General features: G+C 41.3%; 1 protein-coding gene across 1 annotated transcript in view; it reads right to left on the minus strand.

Annotated features, from left to right (window-relative positions):
• Positions 1–24,597, minus strand: part of NPHP1 (nephrocystin 1) — a 136,743-nt gene that overhangs the window by 88,288 nt on the left and 23,858 nt on the right. Inside the window, exons 3-5 of the mRNA XM_089686505.1 lie at positions 14,752–14,825; positions 13,134–13,194; positions 3,595–3,722 (exon numbers count right to left, since the gene is read on the minus strand). Of these exons, the coding sequence (XP_089542631.1) occupies positions 3,595–3,722; positions 13,134–13,194; positions 14,752–14,825 (263 nt within the window). The remainder of the gene's footprint in view (positions 1–3,594; positions 3,723–13,133; positions 13,195–14,751; positions 14,826–24,597) is intronic.

The raw sequence follows: 24,597 nt of genomic DNA on the forward strand, positions 1-24,597 counted from the left end.
CTCCAGCACTACACCCGGGAACTAGTAGGGAGGAGAGAGACCTTGCAGTGTAATCAGCACCAATTGGCTGCTCGTCAGGAAAGGGAGGGTCAGGGCTTATACTTTATGCCTTTTGCTGCCAGAGCCGTTTTTGTGTTTTTTGCACACATTTAAAAAATAATTTTAGGCCTGAAGATTAATAAAATAGTGGTAGTTCAAATTTTTTAAGTTGCACGATATTACCACAAAACTTCAGTAAAAAATACAAGTAAGTTAATTTTAGGGCACAAAAAATAAATAAATTGCCATTTTTTTTTGTAAAATATAAAAGATGAGGTTGGATCGAGTAAATAGATATCCAACTTGTCAAACCTTAAATTTGTTTTCGCACGTGAAATGGTGATGAACTTCAGTACCCTATATTTTCTATAGGTGGACACTTTTAAAGCTCCTTATAGGTCACCAGTTTAGCGTTACGGAGGAGGTCTGGTGCTAAAATTATTGCTCTCATTCTGGCGTGCGTGGTGATATGTAACAGGTGTATCGCAATCTACGGTTTCACGCGTAGGTGCCCCAGCGTGTGCTTTTACATTTGTACGCGCGTATATGTGGGGGCCTCAATATTTTTTTTTTTTTTGGGGGGGGGATGGTATGTGCTTGGTGTAACTTTCATTTTTTACAATAAAAAAAATATTTTTTTTTTCATCACATAGGGGACAAAGTCTATGTGATGATTTTTGGTGAAAAGTTCTCTTTGAGACATCCAAGGTCTAAAAGACCCTGAATGTCTCCCCTCTGCTCCACTGAACGTAATATGGTGCACATCGCACCATATTACATTCTTTCCCGGGGATTGCATTACAATCTCTTAGCGGGGACCCGGAAGCGACATCGTAACATCACTTCCGGGTCAGCACAAGAAGGGGAGGGAGTGGACTTGTCCGCTCTTCTCCCTTCCCTTTAGCCGACGGAGAACTGAGCCCGCAGATGGGCAAGCGGAGCCGCCGATTGCTTCACCTGATAGGTGAGCCCTGCTACGTGCCCGCAGCAGGGCTAAAAGGTAGAAAGAAACTACCTGCCCAGCGCCCCGGGAACTACATGTCCCGGGCGTCAGGCGATAGGAATCCAACATCCCTGCACATCAACTAGAAGATCCAGCTAAATATATCTTCACTAATTTGTCCTATGACCCTCGCTACTGCCCATCTCTAACCATCACCATCTTGCAAGGAAAATGCATTCATAAGTTTCAATTTGCAAAACTACTTTCGTTTTCTGGAATAGTAGAATATATTATTTAAAACTGAGATTTGTATAATTCTGTGTAAAACTAGTTAAAGTAAGGGGCCATCCTACAAAAAACTGAGATTTCAATTTTAGTAAGTGCTGGAGGGTTAAAACATCTGTTTTAATATATATGTGAATACTCTGTTGATGAGACATCTGCGCTTTGAATTCCTGGGTCTGCATACTGTATCTGCTGTGCCCAGTATGACAGGTCCCTGCTGGAAAGTGTAATAATTTGGCAGAAGCATACAAAACTTTTCAGTAACAAATTAGGTAGTAAAGCCAACAGTACTGGTGGATCTGTTCCACTAAACTGTTGCATATACAGTTAAGTCCATATATATTTGGACACAGGCACAATTTTAGTTTTTTTCAGGTATTTACCAAAACATATTTAGGCTATAGTTATATAATGGATATGGGCTGAAAGTGCACACTCTCTGGTTTAATTTGAAGGGTATGTATATCCGAGGAAGGGTTTAGGAATTACAGCTCTTAAGAGTATCCATCCCTCCTTTTTCAAGGGACCAAAAGTAATTGGACAATTGAATAAAAAGCTGTTTCATGGCCAGGTGTGAGCTACTCCTTCGTTATTTCTTCATCAGTTAAGCAGGTAAAAGGTCTGGAGTTGATTCTTAGTGTGGCATTTGCATTTGGAATCTATTGCTGTGAACCTACATCATGCGTTCAAAGGAGCTGTCCATGCAAGTGAAACAGGCCACTGTAAGGCTTCAAAAATGAAACAAATCCATCAGAGAGATAGCAGCAACATTAGGAGTGGAAAAATCAACAGTTTGGTACATTCCGAGGAAAGAAGAATGCACTGGTGAGCTCAGCAACATAAAAAGGCATGGATGTATATGGAAGACAACAGTGGTGGATGATAACAGGATCCTCTTTATGGTAAAGAAAACCCCATTCACAACATCCAGACATGTGAAGGACACTCGCCAGGAGGTGGGCGTATCATTGTCAAAGTCTACAATCAAGAGAAGACTTCACAAAAGAAAATACAGAGGGTTCACCACAAGGTGCAAACCATTCACAAGCCTGAAGAATAAAAAATCCAGATTAGACTTTGCCAAAAACATCTAAAAAAGCCAGACTAGTTCTGGAAAAGCATTCTTTGGATGGATGAAACTAAGATTAATCTGTACCAGAATGACGAGAAGAAAAAAGTGTGGCGAAGGCTTGGAACAACTCATGATCCAAAGCACACAATGTCATCTGTAAAACATGGTGGAGGCAGTGTGATGGCATGGGCATGCATGGCTTCCAGTGGCACAGAGTCATTGATGTTTATTGATGATGTGACAGAAGACAGAAGCAGCAGGATGAATACTGCCGTGTTTAGAGATATACTGTCAGCCCAGATTTAGCGAAATGCAGCAAAGTTGATTGGATGGCGCTTCACAGTACAGATGGACAATGATCCAAAACACACTGCAAAAGCAGTCCAGGAGCTTTTGAAGGAAAAAAGTGGAATATTCTGCAATGGCCGAGTCAATCACCTGATCTCAACTCAATTGAGCAAGCATTTCACTTGCTGAAGGCACAACTAAAAGGCAGAAAGACCGACAAACAAAGAACAACTGAAGACAGCTGCAGTTAGAGCCTGGCAAAGCAATCAGAAAGGAGGAAACCGGGTCTTTTCTTATGTCCCTGAGTTCCAGACTTCAGGCAGTCATTGCCAGTAAAAGATTCAACAAAATCTTAAAAATCTATATTATATTTATGATTATATTCAATTGTCCAATTACATTTGAGCCCCTGAAAATGGAGGGACTGTGTATAAAAATGGTTGCACTTCCTAAAATTTGTACTTGATATTTATGTTCAACCGCTTTAATTAAAGCTGAAAGTCTGCACTTCAAATTCATTTGGATTGTTTCATTTTAATTTAGTCTGGTGGCATACAGAAGCAAAAGTATGAAAATTGTGCCTCTGTCCAAATATATATGGACTTAGCTGTATTGTAACTCCATCTAGTTCCCATGAACAATTAATTTTATTTTCTGTACATGAATATTCTGTTGATGAGATATCTGGGCTTTGAATTCCTGGGTCTGCACACCTACCATGGCCATTATGATGGTTCCTGCTGAACAGTTCATCAATTTCATATTGTGAAAAATGCAAGAGTAGTTGCTGATGCACACAAAGTTTGGCGGAAGCATGCAAAACGTTTCAGTAACTCACTAAGTAGTAAAGCCAACAGTACTGGTGGATCTGTTCCCCTAAACTATTGTATATATTGTACATCTACCTATTCTGTAAATTACAAGCCTATTACCTAAACAAGTACTTTAATTAATATATACAACTTACTTTATATCTCCATCACCCTCAGATAAAGTCTTTCCAAGATTTTGCAACTGTTGTGACAGCTGTGCCAATCTAAGATCTTCATCTTCTTTCCTTTGTTCATAATTTCCAACAGGAGCAGGTTCATCAGTCTGGCAAAAGGCAAAGAAATTAGCAGATACACAAGTTTACTAGTTATTTATCCTATTTTAAATGGCTTTAATCTGACCGCCTAAATATTTTATTAATTATATATACAGCGGATAAAATAAGTATTGAACGCGTCATTTTATTCGGTAAATATATTTCTAAAGGTGCTATTGACATGACATTTTCACCACATGTCAGTAACAACCCATGCACTCCATACATACAAAGAAACCACAACAAATAAGTTCAGAAATTAAGTTTTTTTGTAATAAAATGGAATGACACAGGGAAAAAGTATTGAACATGCAAACTGAAATTTATTTAAAACTTGGTACAAAATCCTTTGTTGGTAATAACAGCTTCAAGACGCCTCCTGTATGGAGAAACTAGTCGCATAAATTGCTCAGGTGTGATTTGGGCCTATTCTTCCACACAGTCTTCAAATCTTGGGCCTCTTCTATGAACTCTGATCTTTAGTTCTTTCTGTAGATTTTCTATTGGATTCAAGTCAGGTGATTGGCTGGGCCATTCTAGCAGCTTTAGTTTCTTTCTTTGAAACCAATTGAGAGTTTCTTTGGCTTTGTGTTTGGGATCATTGTCTTGCTGAAATGTCCACCCTCGTTTCATCTTCATCATCCTGGTAGATGGCAGATTTTTATCATGAATATCTTGTTACATTTTTCCATTCGTCCTTCCTTCAATGATATGAAGTTGGCCAGTACTGTATGCTGAAAAGCAGCCTCACACAACGCTGTTCCCACCTCTAAACCTCACTGTTGGTATAATGTAATGTTTTTGGAGTGATGTGCAGTGCTATTTTACCTCCAAACATGGTGTGTTTTGTGGCATCCAAGAGTTCAATTTTGGTCTCATCTATATTCTCCCAGGCTTTTCTAAATGTTGTGCAGCAAACTTTAAGCGAGCTTCGCACGCTTTTGCGTGAGTGTGCCTACAGGCCATGGCGGTTGAGTGCATTACTTATTGTTTTCTTTGGAACAATTGTACCTGTTAATTCCAGGTCTTTCTGCAGCTCTCCACAAGTGGTCCTTGGCTCTTGGACAATTCTTCTGATAATTATTTTCACTCCTCTGTCAGAAATCTTGCAAGCAGCACCTGGTCATGGTGGGTTCATGGTGAAATTATGTTCTTTCCACTTCCGGATTATGGCCCCAACAGTGCTCACTGGAACAGTTAGAAGTTTACAAATCCTTCTGTAACCAATGCCATCAGCATGTTTTGCAACAATAAGGTTGCGAAGGCTCATTGAGACGCAATTAGGACTGTTGAAAACTGCTAATCGGAAATCGGGGAGGAGCCTGAACATGGCGGCTGTGGGGAGCGAGCGGCTCTAGCTCCTTGCTGGGTCCCGCTCCCCGACCCACCCAGTTACCCTCAATAGGAGTAGACTCACCGGAGTCTGGACGGGGTGGAAGGCGAACCCGGAGAGCCGGAGATGGGAGCTGATCTGAGGCTGCAGGGTCACGCCGGATCCCCCGGCGCAGTATGAGTGGGAGATCCGTGCGGCTGAGAGGAGAGGAGACGCTGCTGAGCACGTGACCTGCCGCGGAGCATCACTGGGGGAAAGAGGCGGCCGGCCGGCTTCCTGATGTGACAGGGAGCCGTTGGTCCACTGTTGCAAACACCCCCTGGCTGACTGTCTGATCCTGGGTCAGGGAGACCCATGAATATCAAGAGATCCATCCTGCTTCCCTGGGACGAATCAAAATGAAATAAAGTATGGAAACCCAGAGGAATCCCCCCTCCAGGACTGTGCAGCAGTGAAGGCCCTCCACATAATCCTGGAGCCACAAGCCTGGAGTCACCGACCTGGGAAGGGTGAGTGAGTACTGCTGGGGGCTTATTGTGTTGTGGACCCTTGAGAGACACAGGAGACCAAGGGGTGAAAGAGGAGAGGGGAGGATTCCCAGGGGTTGGAAGAGAAGAAGAGAGGAGGCCCAGGTGTCTTAGGAGAGTAAAAACACATAGGAAAAACAGCAAGCCGGTCTGGTCCATAAATCATAAAGAAGCGGTAAAATCCCATCTTGAGAATATGAAGAATAAAGGTTCCAAGGGAGCAGGGCTCAAAGGGTCCCAAACAGGAATAAAGAAATTCACATCATATGGAAATATTACGCCAGAAAGGGCCCAAGGCGCAAGCGCAAAAGGGGAAATGGACATTAGTCTAGGAAGCAGTCCTAGATTATCACTGGGCATGAATAGCAGTTGTAGCCAACAAATAGTAGATGGCTCGGGAAAAAAAGAATCTGATGGTGAACTACAAGTACCAAATAAGAAGGAGATGATAGAAATGTTTCAAAATTTGGAAAAAATGATAAAACATGAATAGACAGCTATACGAAAGGATTTAGGGCATCTGCTAACAAGAATGGAAGAATCAGAGGAGAAAGTCAAAATCCAGGCCCAAAACATAGATAATCTAAGGAAAAAAATAACCCATTTGGTAACCTCTCAGAAAGAATTGACCTATAGGATGGAAGCTCAAGAAAATAAAGAAAGAAGGTGTAATCTTAGAGTACGAGGAATCCCAGAGACTGCAAAAGGCGAAACGCTATACGATCTAGTTAAAAAAATTCTGCACTCCATAAGAGACAGACCTGATACAGATGGGATCAAGTTAGACGGAGTGTTCAGAATAGGAAAGTTCAAACAGGCTACTGAGAAGGACAGGCCGAGAGACATAATTGTCCAGTTCCAAAAATTTGGGGCCAAAGATGAGATTTGGAAGAAAACTAAGGGAAGATCATCAATTAAGTATGGAGATTGGACTATCCAAATTTATGCGGACTTAACAGCAGAGACCCTAAGGAGAAGGAGATCCCTGCTGGAGCAAATGAGAAAACAGAATGTGCAGTATAGATGGGGTACCTCAGCAACTCTAATTGGCTGGAAAAACGGAGCCACAGCTTATTTGAGATTCCCGGAGGAACTAAGGGATTTTTGTGATAGACTGGACTTGCAAAGAATGGAGATTATTGGGTGGGAAGAAGAGGATAAAGGAGATACAGAGAACACAAGAAAAGAGGACTGGCAGCGGGTCAGGGGAAGGGGGGGGGAGGCTCTGGGGCCGGGGAGGGAAGGGAGGGAGAATTAGGTAGATAATAGTTTTGTTTTTTTTTCTCTCCCTCCCTCTCTCTCTCTCTCGCCCCTGGTCTCCCCCCCCCCCCCACCCCCGAAAGTTGAGGCCCTCCGGGCTCCGGTTAGGAGAGAAGTAAAGATACTTCCTGAGCCTGGCTGATAGAGAGAGGGGACCTGGGGTGGGGTCGGAGGAGAGGTGAGCCGTACATGGGCGGAGCTTACGCCCTAAATTTTAAATCAAAAGGTGGAATCAGATCCACAAATGATTTGTAGGCAGTTTATAAGCCTAAAAATGGGTAAGGGAAAAAGAAGAGAGGGTGGGGGGTGGGAGAAGGGGGTTGGGCGGGAGGGAGCCGAGGGAGGGGAGGTTGGGTTGATATGCTGCAAGATAGTAGGGGGGCCTAATAGGAAGAGACGAATCAGAAGAGAGATAGACAGAATCAAGAAAGATGGAAGAAATACAGTTTATAACATATAATGTGAATGGGTTGAACTGTCCTGGGAAAAGATTTAAGTTGTTTAAAGAGTTACACCACAGGGCAACGTCAGTGGTATTTTTACAGGAGACACATTTGGAGATAGAATCAAATGTGAAATTAAAATCCAAATATTATCCAACATGGTATTATGCTGACTCTCCAATTAAAAGAGCAAAGGGGGTGGCAATAGGATTGGCAAAGAATATGAGATTTGAGTTGGAAGATAGAAAGACTGACCCGGAGGGGAGATTCCTGTTCTTGAAAGGTAAACTACAGGGAATTGAGTGTACACTAGCCAATATATATTGCCCCAACAAGAAACCGGAGATCTTTTTGAAGGGTTTGTTGAAAAAATTGATAGATTTTAAAAAAGGGCGTTTGATAATAGCAGGAGATTTTAATTTTTGTATGGACCCACAAAAGGATGCAACCTCCCTTGTGCGGAGAGAGGGGGGTAGGTCTCTGAGAGCTTTGAAGAAGGTGATCCACGAGTACCAACTGGTGGACACCTGGAGAATGATGCATATGAAAGACAGAGACTATACCTTCTTCTCTAATGCACATGAGATATACTCGAGACTGGACTACATTCTAATAGATCATCAACTCATTGAAATGCTGGTTAAAATAAAAATAGAGACAAGAACTTTCTCGGACCATGCCCCAGTTGTAATGAAAATAGGATGGGGAAAAAGGTGGACGGGAGGTTTAGGATGGAGGTTAAACGAGGCTCTTCTCTTGGATGAAGATATTGTGCAGAAGATCAGGGAAGAGATTAAGGTATTTTTCAAAGAGAATGAGACAGAGGAAGTAACGACAGCTACAGTATGGGAAAGTCATAAGGTATATATAAGAGGAATTTTGATTGCGATGGGAGCAAGGAAGAAAAAAGAAAGAAGAGAGAGGGTTAGTGGACTCTTAAAGGAAATCCTGGATTTGGAGCAGATACATAAGAAGAAAATAACAATAGAAACAAGACAGAAGTTAATGGATAAAAAAGACGAATTAGAGAGATTGATGGAAGAGGAGAGGAGAAGGGTATATAACAAAGTATTAAGTTATAGATAAAGTAAAAGATATAGATGGGGAGATAGACCAGGAAAATATTTAATGAGAGCCCTGAATAAAAAGAAAAACAGGAATTATATAGAAAAGATAAAAAGCCCTAAGGGGGAGTTGGTCCACTCAACTAAAGAAATCATTAAAGTATTCACGGAGTATTATAGAAAGTTGTATAACATCAGTCATCAAGGTTCACCAAAAGAAACTAGAGAAGGTATTAATGAAAAAAGGAAGATATATTTAAAAAATGCTGGATTACCAAAGCTTAGTGAAGCACAATTGAATTCCTTAGATGCGGAAATTTCCCTGGAAGAAATAGAAGTAGCATTAAGAAGTACAGGGGGAGGGAAAAGCCCAGGCCCGGATGGTTATACAGTTAAGTACTATAAAAAATGTTGTGAAGTACTGATACCAAAGTTAAAGAAGTATATGAATGACTTGGGAGGGGGGATGGAGGGGAGGAGGGAATCCCTTCAGGCCCATGTCGTTCTCATTCATAAAGAGGGAAAAGATCCTTCTCAGTGCTCTAGTTATAGACCAATTTCATTATTAAACACTGATACCAAGTTGTACGCAAAGGTCTTGGCAAACAGGCTAAAAGATCTAATGCCCGAATGGATCCATGGAGATCAGGTGGGGTTTGTCCCGGGGAGAGAGGGTAGAGACAATGGGTTGAGAACTTTGATGCTTATCCAGAAAAGTAGAAAAGGAAAAGCCCCGGTGGTGCTCTTGTCAATTGATGCCGAAAAGGCGTTTGATGGAGTGGACTGGGGCTTTATGATGGACAACTTGGAAGTGTTGGGGATTGGAGAGAGAATGCGTGAGTGGATAGGTAAATTATATAGGGAGCCCACCGCAATCATCACGGTAAACGGGGAGAGGTCGGAATCCATTGGGATGTCCAATGGAACAAGACAAGGCTGTCCATTGTCCCCCTTGCTGTACGTTTTGACATTGGAACCCCTGTTATCAATAATAAGAAATAGCGGAGCGGTAAAGGGAATCCAGATAGAAAATATAGAACATAAAGTAGCGGCCTTTGCGGACGATCTATTGTTTTATGTACGCAACCCCCGAATAACACTACCAAGTATAATGAAGACCCTGAAGGAATATGGTGAACTATCAAATCTAAAAATTAACCCAACAAAAACAGAGATTTTGAACATCAATATACCAAAGAGCGAAAAAGAGAAGCTACAAAAAGAATTCCCCTTTATATGGAGGGAAAAAGATATAAAATACCTGGGAATAAAACTTGCTACCTCATGTAAACAACTGTATAGATTAAACTATATTTCCCTGATAAATGAGATTAAGGACGAACTAAAAAGATTAGAAGGAGGAAATCCATCATGGTTAGGACGTATAAATCTAGTTAAAATGGTAATTATACCTAAAATACTCTATAGATTTCAAATGATTCCAATAAAACTCCCAGAGGCATTTTTTAAGATAATGAGAAGAATGATAACAAGATATATATGGAGGAATAAAAAACCAAGAATATCATATGAAACACTGAGTAGGACTAAAGAGAAAGGGGGGATGGGACTACCTGATGTCAAGAGATATTACAAAGCAGTAATTTTAGCAAGAATCTATGATTGGACTTTTAACCACAAGGGGAAAGGTTGGGTAAAAATAGAAAATGAACTGAGTGGAATTAATTTGAGTAAGATGATATGGGTTCCAGCACATTATAGAAGAATTAAAGAAAGCACAAGCACCTTCACTTTAAACGTTTTAAGGACATGGGATAATTTACACAAACACATGAAATGGGAATTCAACTCTATATTAATGCCTCTTGCAAACACGGAGTTCTTCCCTCCAGGAAAAGATGAGATATCAGGGAGATGGTTTAAAAAGGAAGATATCCAACTGAGAGACGTATTGGTAGAGGGGGAATTGAGAACATTTAAAGAATTAAAAGAGAGGGGAGGAGATATGTTTACTAAAATAGATGAGTGGAAATATCACCAATTAAAATGTTTTATTGGAAATCTCCCAAAGCCCTTGAAATTAAAAAAGGAGTGGAATATGTTTGAAAGGCTATTAGAAACACGTAGAGATGGGAAACATGGTGTTACAAAAATTTATAGAATACTCACAGAATTAGACACAGACACAAAGTTAATTTTTATAACAAATTGGGAAAGAGATATGGAGGTGGTGATAGATGAAGATCAACAGAATAAGATATTTAGATTAGTTCACGAGAGTGTTAGTATGAGAGACGTTGAGATTAATTATAAATGTCTGACACGATGGCATATTCCACCGAGCACTGAGCACAGGATGAGGGGGGAGAATTCAAAAATGTGTTGGAGAGGATGTGGGGAGGAGGGCACGGCGTTTCATATATGGTGGCAATGTCCAAAAATTCAGGTTTTCTGGAAGACAATAGTTAAATCAATAGAAATAATAACTGGAAATGACATAGGGCTAGACCCAACCATGTGTCTCCTACATAATGTTGAGACAACCGTAAATAAATATAAAGAATCAGGCGTATGGTACTACTTAAGTGCTGCAAAAGGGTTGATTCCCAAGTTTTGGTGGAAGACGGAGGTGCCGACGAAGGAGGATTGGATCAATAGGGTAAACCAGATTAGTAGAATGGAAAAATCTTATTATACTCAGGCAGACAGGTTGGATCTATACTATTCGTGATGGGAAAAATGGGAAAAATCAGGATTGAAAGAGAAATATAGAAAACTTTAAACTAGGAAGTTATTTAAAGTTATTGGGCCTTGAGAGATTGGAGATCTTGCAGAGGGGAGGGAGGGGGGAAGGGGGGTAGAGGTGGGCTGGGAGGGTAGGGAAAGAAAAGAGGTAAAATAGAAGGGGCAAAGTAGAAATGTATTGATTATTTATATGTATTGTGTCTCTTCTTGTGGAATTTTTGTAATAACTTGAAAAATTAATAAATATTTAAATTAAAAAAAAAAAAATAAGGTTGCGAAGGTCTTGAGAGAGCTTTTTGCTGTTACCCATCATGAGATGTGACACCTTGGTAATGAGACACCTTTTTATAGGCCATCAGTTGAGATTGAACCAGCTGATATTAATTTGCACTGACAAGGGGCAGGATTGCTTTCTAATTACTGATAGATTTCAGCTGGTGTATTGGCTTTCCATGCCTCGTTGCATCTCCCTTTCTTCATGTGTTCAATACTTTTTCCCTGTGTTATTCCATTTTATTACACATAACTTAATTTCTGAATGTAACTATTTTGGTTTCTTTGTATGTATTTATGGATTACATGGGTTGTTACAGACATGTGGTGAAAATTTCATGTCAATACAACCTTTAGAAATATATTTAATGAGAAAAGCGGTGACATGTTCAATACTTATTTTGCCCGTTGTATTTTTTTTACTTTTTATTATTATACAGCACGACTAACATGCATTAAAGTAAATCTGAACTTCAGACAGATCAATATTAAAGAAGTACAGCCGAATCTCGTTTGGCTGTACTTCTCCTGTGGATCACAGGATGGATGCATTCATTAATACAGAGCTGCGTTATTTTGTGTCTTGAATATCTAACTGGAGATCTGCTTTAACCTTTTTGCTTTAGTCATTACTCTTTGGAAACGCATTCCTAAAGAGTATAAAACAGAAAAGGACAAAAAATATTCTTTTAATAAATTAAAAATAGGTTAAAGCTTAGAGCTCTTCCACAAGGAGTGGAGCCCACTATGATCAGTAGGGGTCTGTGAGAAAATTCCCTGCTCATTGTAGCTAAGCAGGATGGATGTCACATCTGTGCCCGCTCAGTTTATGCAGAAGGGACATGGGCAGACCCCGCAGAGCTCTATAGGTGGCTGGGAGTAATCGGACTCCACTGTCTGTTTATATCAGGCTACCTGCAATCCGGTCTGCCAAAACAGAAAAAAAGACAGTCATTTTTGGGGGTTTTTTGGTCAGAACCAGAAGTAGGCAGGTGAAAACAGACTTGTGCTTGCCCATAGGGCTCCATGGACCTTACAATCAGGTCCACCTGAAAAACTGACAAGCGAACCTGATCAGAACACAGGTGTGAAAGGGGCATAATACTATTTCTATCCCTGAGTGCTATCAATATTTTGTCACAGAATTTTGACTGCCTTATAGCATCTGATGTCCCCATGGCCTTGTACTGAAATGGCATTCCTGATACCCGATCACTATTCCAACTTACTACTACAGTGAATTGGAACATGCACATTCAAAACCATATCATAATTTTGGGCTTGAGGAAGTGTGTTAATACTGTGATTTAAAACTGCACTGTATGAAAATTTACTCCAAATTACAAGCTACAAACTAATCATTAAAAAGTCTTTAGTTTGAAGTGAAAATGTTAATTTTAAACTGCCCCATGAAACTAATATGCATTGTCTGGTTCTGCAGGCTCCTTGTAGGATAGATTTCCCTTACTTCCTGTCCCAGTGACAGCATGTGAGGGGAACTTTCCCCAGAGGCAATGCAGACAGGAAAACAACATTGCAAATGTTATAACCTTTTCCTGCTCTAAAAAAGATAATAAACAAAAACATTTTGGGTAGCATTAAATTTACATTTATACATGTAGACAGTTTATTAAAAAAAAAAAACTTCAATATTATTCCATCACAGAGATCTGTCTATGAAAGGTAATATACCCCTAATGAACTTCAAAACATTTTTCACCCCAAAAGATGAACCCTTTGTTGAATGTGGCCCTTTTCCACAATGGAATACCTGCAACATTATCTGAATGTTTGCCAAACTTGCTTTTCTTACCTTTTTTAAATTCTGAAGTGCCTCTCTGTTTTTATCCACCAAACTCTTTAGGTGTACACTTCTACATAAAAAGAATGATAATGATGAGTGTAAGACAACTAAGGTAGCCAACATACTTGGCCATACTTATCTTCTCCATATTGTTCCTACTCCTATAAAACCATATCATTCTTCAGCTTTGATTTTGTGATAAGGTTGCTTTTCATTACCTTCCGACTAGTCTCTTCTTATTGGATTACTGCTATTATGATACTCATTGTTTTCCTTTTTTGTATATGTTTCTGCTTGTATCTCAGCTCCTACCTTTGTATGTGATGAGCGCAAATTTTTGTTCTGGAATATCTGTGGTATACTTATGACAGCAGTATCTCACAAAATTGCTGCATACAAACTTTTGTATAGTTTTCTTTAATTTTTCTTAATAAACAAATTGAACAAGAAAAAGAGCTTATACTTAAAGTGATGCTAAAGAACAAATTTAGGGCACTGGTGACAACAAGGGATTAGGGGGATTTTCTCTGACTGTTTTGACTATTGGACAGGTAGGTGAAGGGAAATCTCCCCAATGGCACAAAGATGGCATAAACACTTTCCTTTTAGTTCTACTTTAAGGTAAATAACATTTCAACTTTCTGACCGCTAAATACTAAATCTGTCCCAAACCTATGTAAATCATCCAAGTTCCAGGTACAGGGGGTTGCAAATACACAGAAAAGCTGTTGCATATACTTTGCTAAATGAAAGGCATGCTTTGTACTTAATAGTGTTAATTTGCTTGATAAATGTCCCCATATTATCAAACATCGCCGTTTTTAATTAATGATGGATTGATTATTTATTAGCAAAGCTCAGGTGTGAGATACGTGTCAATTCAGTCTCATTCTCTAAACTGCTCTGTTCAGCATTCTTATCAATAGAAAAAAGACATGAGATACCAAAAGATCCTGATAGACAGCAAGCTGTAAATAAGCACTAACAGGCTAGAACAGAATTGTCAAAGAATACTTCTAAGCTCTAAGGGGCAAAATGTGTTTACTAAAGCTGACCATACTCTATTAATTGTTTGGTGAATGTTCGCACCGATTGTTCGTCCGTGACTATATAAATTTCATATGAAGTCCTGAAAATTTTTGTTCAATTGTCATGACAATGTTGTAAATTTTAAGATTTGGTTTTGAAATGGAGGGAAGTGAAAGTGATTCTGAATGGGAATCACATTTACAGTTAGAATCTTGATTGACCAGATAAGAAACAAAAAGAATATTTATATCCTTCTCCCTCAATTTTGCTTGTCAAAGCAGTCGAAAACGATTTGACCACATTAACTGTTGAAAAACTGAACAACCCCGCCATTTCCAGCAAAACAACCAATTTTCAAACAAAATTATACAAGTGTATTGCCAGTATTATTTTACCTGAAGAAAGAAAACACTCCCAAATCCTGATCACATTACAGTCTCCATATTATGTATATTAATAACTCTTTGGAGCAAAGCTAAAAAATTCTATAGTGTGTCACAGAATGAAGAGTTAACAAGTTTAGTATTAACCTAATCTTTACGGTTTTATGTTTGGCTTCCTATTTCAATATTCTAGCCAACATCCCACAGCATGATACCTTTGGTAGAAATCCTTTCTGATGGCAGGTGCCAAAGCCTCCTTTTTTAAGGTCTCATGGAGTAGTTCTTCAAACTAAAAAAAAATAATTTTTTAGGTTTATATCAAAATGGTATGTCTAACAGCAATTCAATGAAAAACAGGTGAATCTGTATTACTAATTATATTTTTAGCATATATATTACTCTTAATATGAACACCAATAACTATCCTGGCAGTGCAGTTCTCCACAACTCTCAAAAATACTCCTAAACTCTGCCACTAATTTCTCTGTGTTCTCAAAAGCTTTCTTCTTATGCAAGCCATAAACGATGCAATTTTCTTTCCTGCAAATTTGGTTTGCAGGAATTATTGTGATTGAGCAGCGTTGATGGAGGAATCCCTCCAGCGGAGCTATTCTGTTCTCCTGGCAGGAAAGGGGGCACGGGGAGTCGTCCCTGCCGGGAGAACATAGGGATTACTGCTGGTGGCTATAGCTGCTGGCAATAATCGTATGTAAAAATCCAACAAGCTGGTTGTACTTAAGTGAATCGATGGATCAACTTGGTACAACCAGCCTGCCCATACATGGTTCGACTCTCGGCCGGTTCAGCAAGCATTCGTACCATCTATAGCTGGCTTTATTTGTTGGCCTTTGCTTTACTGTTGTTGTTTACTTTTATCATTAACCACTTTAAGACCAGCCACTGCATTAAAACATTTGCAGGGCGGCACGGCTGTGCAAAAGCACGTTTTAAAACGTGCTATTGCAAAACAGGTAGGGGGCGCGCGCCACCAATCGCGGCCACGGATGTCAGTCGCCAGGTCACGGTCAGTCATTACCGGCCGCTTCCCAGCAATTAGCGGCAAACACTGACAGAGAGCAGGGCTGCATTTTTTACACACAGCTCTGCTCTTTGTTAGTTCCCTGTCAGCTCCTGACAAGCTGATCGGGACAGAAGAGTTTATCTGTCCGGATCAGGATCAGCGTGTCTCCCTGCAGTACACACCCCCGCCACCCTAGTAAAACACTCCCCTCACACAGTTAACCCTGTCATTGAATAAAAATGTTAACCCCTTCCTCCCCAGTGTCAGTATATTTTTTTTTGCACTGATCACTGTATTGGTGTCACTGGGGATGTCAGTGACTCCACGTCAGTTCCCCCCCAGTGTCAGAATGTCCGCCGCAGTCCCGCAGTCCTGCCATAAGTCGCTGATCGCCGCCATAAGTCGCTGATCGCCGCCATTATTAGTATAAATAAAGATTAAAAATCCCAGTATCTTACCCGCCATTTGTAAATGCTATAAAAAACTTTCATGTAAACCAATTAATTTACACGTATTGTTTTTTTTTTTAGCAAAGACATGTCGCAGAATGCATTTAGGCCGAAATTTATGACGAAATTTTGTTTTTAAATTTTTTTTACTGGACATGTTTTATAGCAAAAAGTCCAAAATATTGTTTTTTTTTTCTCAAAATTGTCAGCCTTTTTTTTTTATAAAGCAAAAAATAAAAAACGCACAGGCGATCAAATACCACCGAAAGAAAGCTCAATTTGTGGGAACAAATGACGTAAATTTAATTTGGGTGCAGTGTTGCATGAACGCGCAATTGTCAGTTAAAGTAACGCAGCGCCGTAACACAAACCTCTTCTGTAACCGCTTCCTGACCACCCTATAGCAGAAATACTGCTACAGGGCGGCATGGGTGCGCAAAATCACATATATATACATGATTTGTGCTCCCATGGTTTTCACGCCCCTCCCATATAGCGTCAGATTTCCCGTCAGTACACCAGTCATCACATTTAACCCCTTGATTGCCAGGAGCACGCTCATGTACAATAAACCTCCATTGCTAGTATGGTGTCTGAACGGGTCAATATCTTTGATCAGATCAGCACTATACCAGCGTTCCCATTAGTATAGCGTCCCCAAAAATGCAGCGTTAGCGGGATCAGCACCGGCACCTGCCAGCACCTGTGTTTAGCCCCTACGCTTACCCCCCCCTTCTCCCCCAGCAAGTGCAGTGTCAGTAAGTCACTGTCACTTGATACATTGCACACAAAACCGCAGTGTTTGCAGATCAGGCCTGATCTCTGTTAGCACTTGTCGGTAAATTTTGATGACTCTCATATGCAGCAGAGTGCCAGTACTAGTGCCGCTCTACCTTTTGGTGAACTGGCGAGTACCAGCAGTCTAGTACATCTTGGTCTTTCACATACCTCCTTGATTTTTGGAGCCGTTTTTCACAGAATATCTGTATGCGTTGATTGTGGATCAAAGCAATTTATATGCACAACAATTTATCGCCGCCAACCCAAATTCAAAACTTGCCAGACCATTCACATGGAAACTCATTACGGTTTTCAAATTTACATTTTTTTTGGGTCTAACCCTCAACATGGGCATTACTAAAAGAAATGAATTGCGGTTGTATTGGTCCGCAGACCCAATTCATCATATGCCCGAGTTCTCTGCTGCCATGGCCAGGCATAGATATGAGAGCGTAATGTGTTTTATGCATTTCAACAACAATACACTCTGTCATCCTCGGGGTAACCCTGAATTTGACAGCTCCACAAAAGTCAGCCCCTCGCAAATCACCTTAACCAAAAATTTGCAGATGTGTATACTCCCCAGCAAAACATCTGCGTTGATGAGTCCCTCATTCATTTTTCTGGCCGCCTTGCATTCAAACAATTCTCCCCTGCAAGCATGCAAGATATGGGGTCAAGATGTAAAAGATCTGTGAGAGGACAACAGCCTATACTTATAAGTTTCGGATTTACGAGGGAAAAGATAGTCACGTGGAGCCCCCTGGATGCCCAGACTACATGGGGAGCAGTGACAAGATAGTTTGGGACTTGGTGTCATCATTTCTCCATATGGGGTACCACTTATACGTGGACAATTGTTATTCAAGCGTGCCACTATTTAGACATTTGTTCAATCTTGGAACTGGCACTTGTGGCAAATTGTGACCTAATGTGTACCCACCATTAGAAGTGGGTGGACACAGGGCGGTATATACGAACGGTGGGCATACCACACACTTTTTCTGGCAGAGATTTCTTCTCATTTTTGTCATTCAGTCCACAGGCTGCATACAAAAAAAAAAAGAACATAGTATATATATACCCAACAAGGACCAGCGACGTACTGGTATATCACTGGACTTAGAATGGTTATACCAGGATGATGTCTACAGCTGCAGGCATCATCCTGGTATCGTTTTTTTCAGTCAACGATCGGCTTTCATGTAAGTGCAATCCTAGTGGCTAATTAGCTGCAGGATTGCTTTTACAAGCAGTGGGAGGTGATGCCCCCCTCCCCCGCTGCCTTCCACGGCCTTCTCGGGCAGTCTTGTACCATCGGGGGAACCTGAGAATGCAGCCAGTGTTTCTGCCAGCTGACCATAGAGCTGATTGGAGACCAGAATGGTGCCAATCATCTCTATAGTCTAAGAATTCGGAAGCTACAAGCATTTCATCACTTCAGTTTTGCAGGATATAAACAGCGCCATTTGTATATTGGGAAAGCATCTGATCACACCGATTTTGGTTTGATTAGATAATGTAAGGGCAGAGGAGATATCTAGAGTCTGATAGACCCCAGATTTCTCAAAAAAGAATATATGACAATGCCTATTGAAGTTATAAGGGATATTTGCATTCCCTGTTATAGCATTAGAAGTGATCAAAGCAAAAAAAAATGAAAGGTACAAATGTAAAAAAAATAAAAAGAATCAAAATAACTAAAAAAAAAAAAAAAAAAAAAATCGCCCCTCCCATGCGCGCACACCTGTGTGCACAAGCCTTGACCCTGTGCCGGTGTGTAAACAGCAGTTACACCATGCAAGTGAGGTATTGCTGTGAATGTCAGATCAAGGACAGTAATTCTAACACTAGACCTCCTCTGTAAATCTAAAATGGTAGCTTTTAAAGGCTTTTAAAGCATTGCCTATGGATATTAAAAATGCTTGCAGATTGTCGCCATTGCACGGGGCATGCGCAGTTTTAAAGCATGTCATGTTTGCTATCTATTTACTCGGCATACCATTATCTTTTATATTTTACAAAATAATTGACCAATATATTGTGTTTTTGTGCATTAAAAGTAAAAAAAGTGTATTTTTTTTTTTACATTTGCTTTTGAAAAATCGCTGCACGAGTACTATGTGCCATAAAAAATTGTAGTAACCACCATTTTATTCACTAGGGTGTCTGCTTTAAAAAAATATATAATGTTTGGGGGTTTAAATTAATTTCCTAGCAAAAAATACTGATTTGTTTCATGTGAACAAAAAGTGTCAAAAAAGGCTTGATCTTCAGGTGGTTAGAAGAGTGAGTGATGTGTGGTATAAACCTCTAATGCTGGGCATAAAACACCCCCACCCCCCAAAACGACCGCTTTTTGGAAAGTAGACACGCCAAACTATTTGCTGAGAGGCATGTTAATCAATAGAAGAATTTATTTTTTTACCACAAGTTTCTGGAAAATGAGAACAAAATTATAATTTATTTTCTTTTTACACAAAATTGTCACTTAAATTATTTACTGCTCACACATGCCATGGGTATATGTGGAATTACTCCCCAAAATACATTCTGCTACTTCTCCTGAGTATGGGGGTACCACATGTGAGAGACATTTTGGCAGTCTAGCCAAGCACAGGACCCCAAAATCCAATAAGCAACTTCAGGCTTTTAAAGGCCTTTATTTCCTCATTACACTTCCTGACTACCTATCACAGTTTTGGAGGCCCTGAAATGCAAGAATAGCACCTAACCCCCCTAAATGACCCCTTTTTGGAAAATAGACACCCCAAGGAATTTGATAAAAACACGGTAAGTATTTTGCAGATCTCATTTGTTGCCACACGTTTTTGGAAAATGAAGCAAAAAAACAAAAACATATTTTTTCTATTTTTTTTTATACTTCAAAACATTGTGAGAAAAAATTAGATCTGCAAAATACTCACTATTACTCTTTTTAAATTCCTTGGGGTGTCTACTTTCCAGAAAGGGGTCATTTGGGGGGGGTTTGGTGCTATCCTGGCATGTTTGGGCCTTTGAAACTGTGATAGGTAGTGAGGAAGTGTAATGAGGAAGTTACGCACCTTCAGGCTTTCAAAGTGGTCATTGGATTTCAGGCTCCTGTATGTGGCTAGGCTCCCAAAAAGTCTCACACACGTGGTATCCCCATACTCGGTAGAAGTAGCAGAATGTATTTTGGGGTGTAATTCCACATATGCCCATGGCTTGTGCGAGAAATAAATCATTTAATGACAACTTTGTGTAAAAAAAAAAAAAAAGGTTTTGTCATTTTCCAGAAACTTGTGGGAAAAAAATAAATCTTCCATGGACTCAATATGCCTCTCAGCAGATAGCTTAGGGTGTCTACTTTCCGAAAAGGGGTCATTTGAGGGTGTTTGTACAAAATTTTTGGTCTTTTCTTGTTTATAGTGTGAAAAATAAAAAGCGCACAGGTGATCAAATACCACTGAAAGAAAGCTCTGTTTGTGTGAAAAAAAGGACGTAATTTCGTTTGGGTGCAGCATTGCATGACCGCGCAATTATCAGTTGAATTAGTGCAGTGCCGAGTAGCAAAAAGAGGCCTGGTCATTAAGGGGGGTAAATCCTCAGGAGCTCAAGTGGTTATTAAGGAAAACCCAAAATAATCTAGCTTGTATAAATTTTCCGGATAAATGTAAAATTATTGTACACAGGTGATAGACATATTAGCAAGCAATGTTACGGTTAAAATTAGGTGAAAAAATTACTAAACCCAAAAACAATGATCAAGGTAATTTCAGCTGGATTAGTGCAACTGCAAAAAAAAAAAAAAGAACTGAGTAAACCCAAACACAAAACATTTAAATTTATATTCACATGCTTTCTTACAATGTTGGTCTACCTACAACTATCTACAACTGGTAGTAAAATGTTCAGTGGGTACTTAGACCAGCCTTTTTCAACTGGGGTGCCTTTTACTTACACAAAGCCACAGGTTTTCATTGTGCACCATTACAACCTTGTAGCCCCCCAGCATCCTAAAACCAATGATGTCATTGGTTGATAAAGAGGATGTAAGGCTCCTGCACTGCAGCCTTGTTTGCATCTCCCCTGCCCCTCTCCGTCAGCACTGGGGTCACATTAGCTGAGTGAGGGAGAGAAACTGAGGGAGAAGAGAAACATTGGCATACTAGTCAGTGCCAGTATGCAAAGATGTATTTACTTTGGAAGACTAAATCACCTCTAATGTTGGGTGTCCTACTTGTGTGGATGTTGCTGCATTCTGTAAAACTATTAGTTTAGCTTCTTACATTTTTGAATGGCGTGCCTCGAGATTGTGCATAATTTTGAATGTTGCCTTTACTGAAAAAAGGTTGAGAAACACAGACTTAGACATTGCAGAACAAAAGGATGCAAAATATGGATATAGTTTAGGAGTGGGCAGTGGGCAACTAGTTAGATTTTGCATGTGGTAATTGTGTTCAACTAAGGGGAGCACAGCGCTGTAAACTACAAAATTATTTTTCAATAAAGGAAATAGATAGGAAAATGAAGAAAATAAATAGGGAATAAACTTTATTGAAGAATGTAACCCTCCTGTTTTATTTTTTTTTAAACCCTTATTTAGTTTCCTGAGTTGTTGTCAATAAATACACTCACATGCCCAGCAAATCCAGCATTGCCCAGCTGTGGTCCACTGCCATCTTCTCTTCTTAGATCATGTGGCCTCCCCAAAGCTTCCTAGAATGCTTGATGTAAGTATCCAAGGAAGCTGCAGGCAGCTGAGCTGGGGGTATATAATTTTCCCCTAGGCAAGAAAGGCTGAAGCACAGCCTGCTTACCAAAAAAAAAGGTGTTCTCCCCAAAAAAAATGTATACGCATATGTATATATATATATATATATATATATATATGCACACACACAATTGTGCAAAGGGAGGTGGGAAGGAGAAATACTGTCAAAATAAAAAAATTGGGCAGGTTCCCTTTAAAATTGTGTACATATAAGCTGCAGGTACAAAGTACTTTAGTGGACACCAAGAACAGAAGAATTTGCCATGCCATTAATGCCCATTGAAAACTGCAGGCAAGTTCACAATGTGGGCTTTACTGTGTGCCTGAACCATGTATCTGTCATGCTGCAGAGTGCTGTAGAAAAGGATCTTTGCTCTCCATGTGGAAGAGGTCTCTCTGCAGAGGTCTGGCAAACCCTCTGCTGAGTTGGAGGTAAAGTTCTCTAATGAATAAAGCTGACAATTTTAGTGTTACTAAATCCAGGACCCTGCATTCACTATATCTGGTCTTCCACATTACACACAACATGGAAATACAATTATTTTAGTAAATATAAACTGCTAAATACCTTTTCTCATCAGCAGCTATAGCAGTCTTGTGACTTCTATCAGTGTCCAGCAGAGCACTGGTTAAAGCTTGTCTAGTCTTCAGTCTCCTCTGATTGTCCTATGAGGCTGGATTATCCCTGACCCTCTGTCTGGACAGAGTTACCGTATTTGCCGGCGTATAAGACGACTGGGCGTATAAGACGACCCCCCTACTTTTCCTGCTAAAATTTAGTGTTTGAGCTATACTCGCCGTATAAGACTACCCCTCTTCCAATGCACACCAGTGGCAGGAATAGTGCCCCATCATTGGTATCAGTGGCAGGAATAGTGCCCCATCATTGGTATCAGTGGGAGGAATAGTGCCCCATCATTGGTATCAGTGGCAGGAATAGTGCCCCATCATTGGTATCAGTGGCAGGAATAGTGCCCCATCATTGGTATCAGTGGCAGGAATAGTGTCCCATCATTGGTATCAGTGGCAGGAATAGTGCCCCATCATTGGTATCAGTGGCAGGAATAGTGCCCCATCATTGGCATTAGTGGCAGGAATAGTGCCCCATCATTAGTGTCAGTGGGAGGAATAGTGCCCCATCATTGGTGTCAGTGGGAGGAATAGTGCCCCATCATTAGTATCAGTGGGGGGAATAGTGCCCCATCATTGGTATCAGTGGCAGGAATAGTGCCCCATCATTAGTATCAGTGGGGGGAATAGTGCCCCATCATTAGTATCAGTGGGGGGAATGGTGCCCCATCATTGGTATCAGTGGGGGGAATGGTGCCCCATCATTGGTGTCAGTGGGAGGAATGGTGTCCCAACATTGGTGTCAGTGGGAGGAATGGTGTCCCATCATTGGTGTCAGTGGGGGGTGGAATAGTGCCCCATCGTTGGTGTCAGTGGGGGGGGGAGGAATAGTGCCCCATCGTTGGTGTCAGTGGGGGGGAGGAATAGTGCCCCATCGTTGGTGTCAGTGGGGGGGAGGAATAGTGCCCCATCGTTGGTGTCAGTGGGGGGGAGGAATAGTGCCCCATCGTTGGTGTCAGTGGGGGGGAGGAATAGTGCCCCATCGTTGGTGTCAGTGGGGGGGAGGAATAGTGCCCCATCGTTGGTGTCAGTGGGGGGGAGGAATAGTGCCCCATCGTTGGTGTCAGTGGGGGGGAGGAATAGTGCCCCATCGTTGGTGTCAGTGGGAGGAATAGTGCCCCATCATTGGTATCAGTGGGAGGAATAGTGCTCCATCATTGGTATCAGTGACACCAATGATGGGGCACTATTCCTCCCACTGACACTTGCTGACCCTGTTCTCGTATGGTGCTGCTGCAGCCAGCATATGTGGTTGCAGCAGCACCTCTACACTGACCACTTACCTGCTGGTCCTGCACTCGATTTTCGCGGGGCCGCTCGGCTCCACCCCCTCGCCGGTGATTGGCCGCCTGTGTGCCTTTCCTGAGCTACAGTTCTGGCGGCCAATCACTGGTGAGGAGGCGGAGCCGAGCAGCCGCACGAACATCCAGTGGCCGAACTGAAGGTGCAGCCGCGCTTCCTGGACCGGATCGTCGTGGGACCGGAACCAGGTAAGAAACAGCCGCTGTACTTAGTGTCCCTTCCATTGGGGGAAGGGGGGGGGCGGCGGCGGCAACGCGCCGCCCCCCTAAAAAGTGTCAGTATGCCGTATACCGGCGTATAAGATGACCCCCGACTTTTGAGAAGATTTTCAAGGGGTAAAAAGTCGTCTTATACGCCGGCAAATACGGTAATTGGCCCTTTTTACACAATGCAGAGGATTAACCCCTTATGTTCCACAGTGAGTTTAATAATCAGGCTTTACTGCATATACAGACTGGTTTTAGGGTTGTGAGTTTAGTAACACTTTAATTTAGCTTTTATGGGAAAAAAATATATATTTTTCATGGGCCTTATGCTTACTGGGGCAACACTTTTGGAATGTTAAATATATGGCCCTTGGGCTGCTACATTTGGTTTAAAATATTTTCACAATGCCAAAGATGTACTTGTATTCCTTGATCTTCTGTCAGTGTAAAGCAGGGGTCCTCCAACTGCGGCCCGCTGAGGAAATTTATCCGGCCGCCAGGCAGGGGCGTATCTGCCGCGGTCGGGAGAGCTCGGCAGGGAGGCAGGAGGGTGAAATCAGCAATTCAAGAACAGGGGAAGGTGGGCTTGGCTTATGAACCTGCATCACTCACCTGGCCTCTCTGCAGCCAGCCGGCCATCTATTCTGATCAGTGCATGCAACCGTCACCGCCGGAGGGCGGAGCCTAGAGCTGACCATGAAGAGGGGGAGCAAGAGAGGAGACTACATCGCTGCATGTCAGGTATCACGGCCACGGACCGTAGATAAGTGCAATAGATTATCAATCTCCTCCCTCTCTCTTTCCCCCCTCTCTCCCTCATCTCTCTCTCCCCCCTCCTCTCGCTCTCCCCCCCCCTCCTCCTCTCTCTCTCCCCTCCTCCTCCTCCTCTCTCTCTCCTCCTTCTCTCTCTCTCCTCC

Source organism: Staurois parvus, unplaced genomic scaffold (genome assembly GCF_062004578.1).
Source record: "Staurois parvus isolate SC_StPar_1 unplaced genomic scaffold, SC_StPar_1.0 ptg000401l, whole genome shotgun sequence".
Taxonomy (NCBI): Eukaryota; Metazoa; Chordata; class Amphibia; order Anura; family Ranidae; genus Staurois; species Staurois parvus.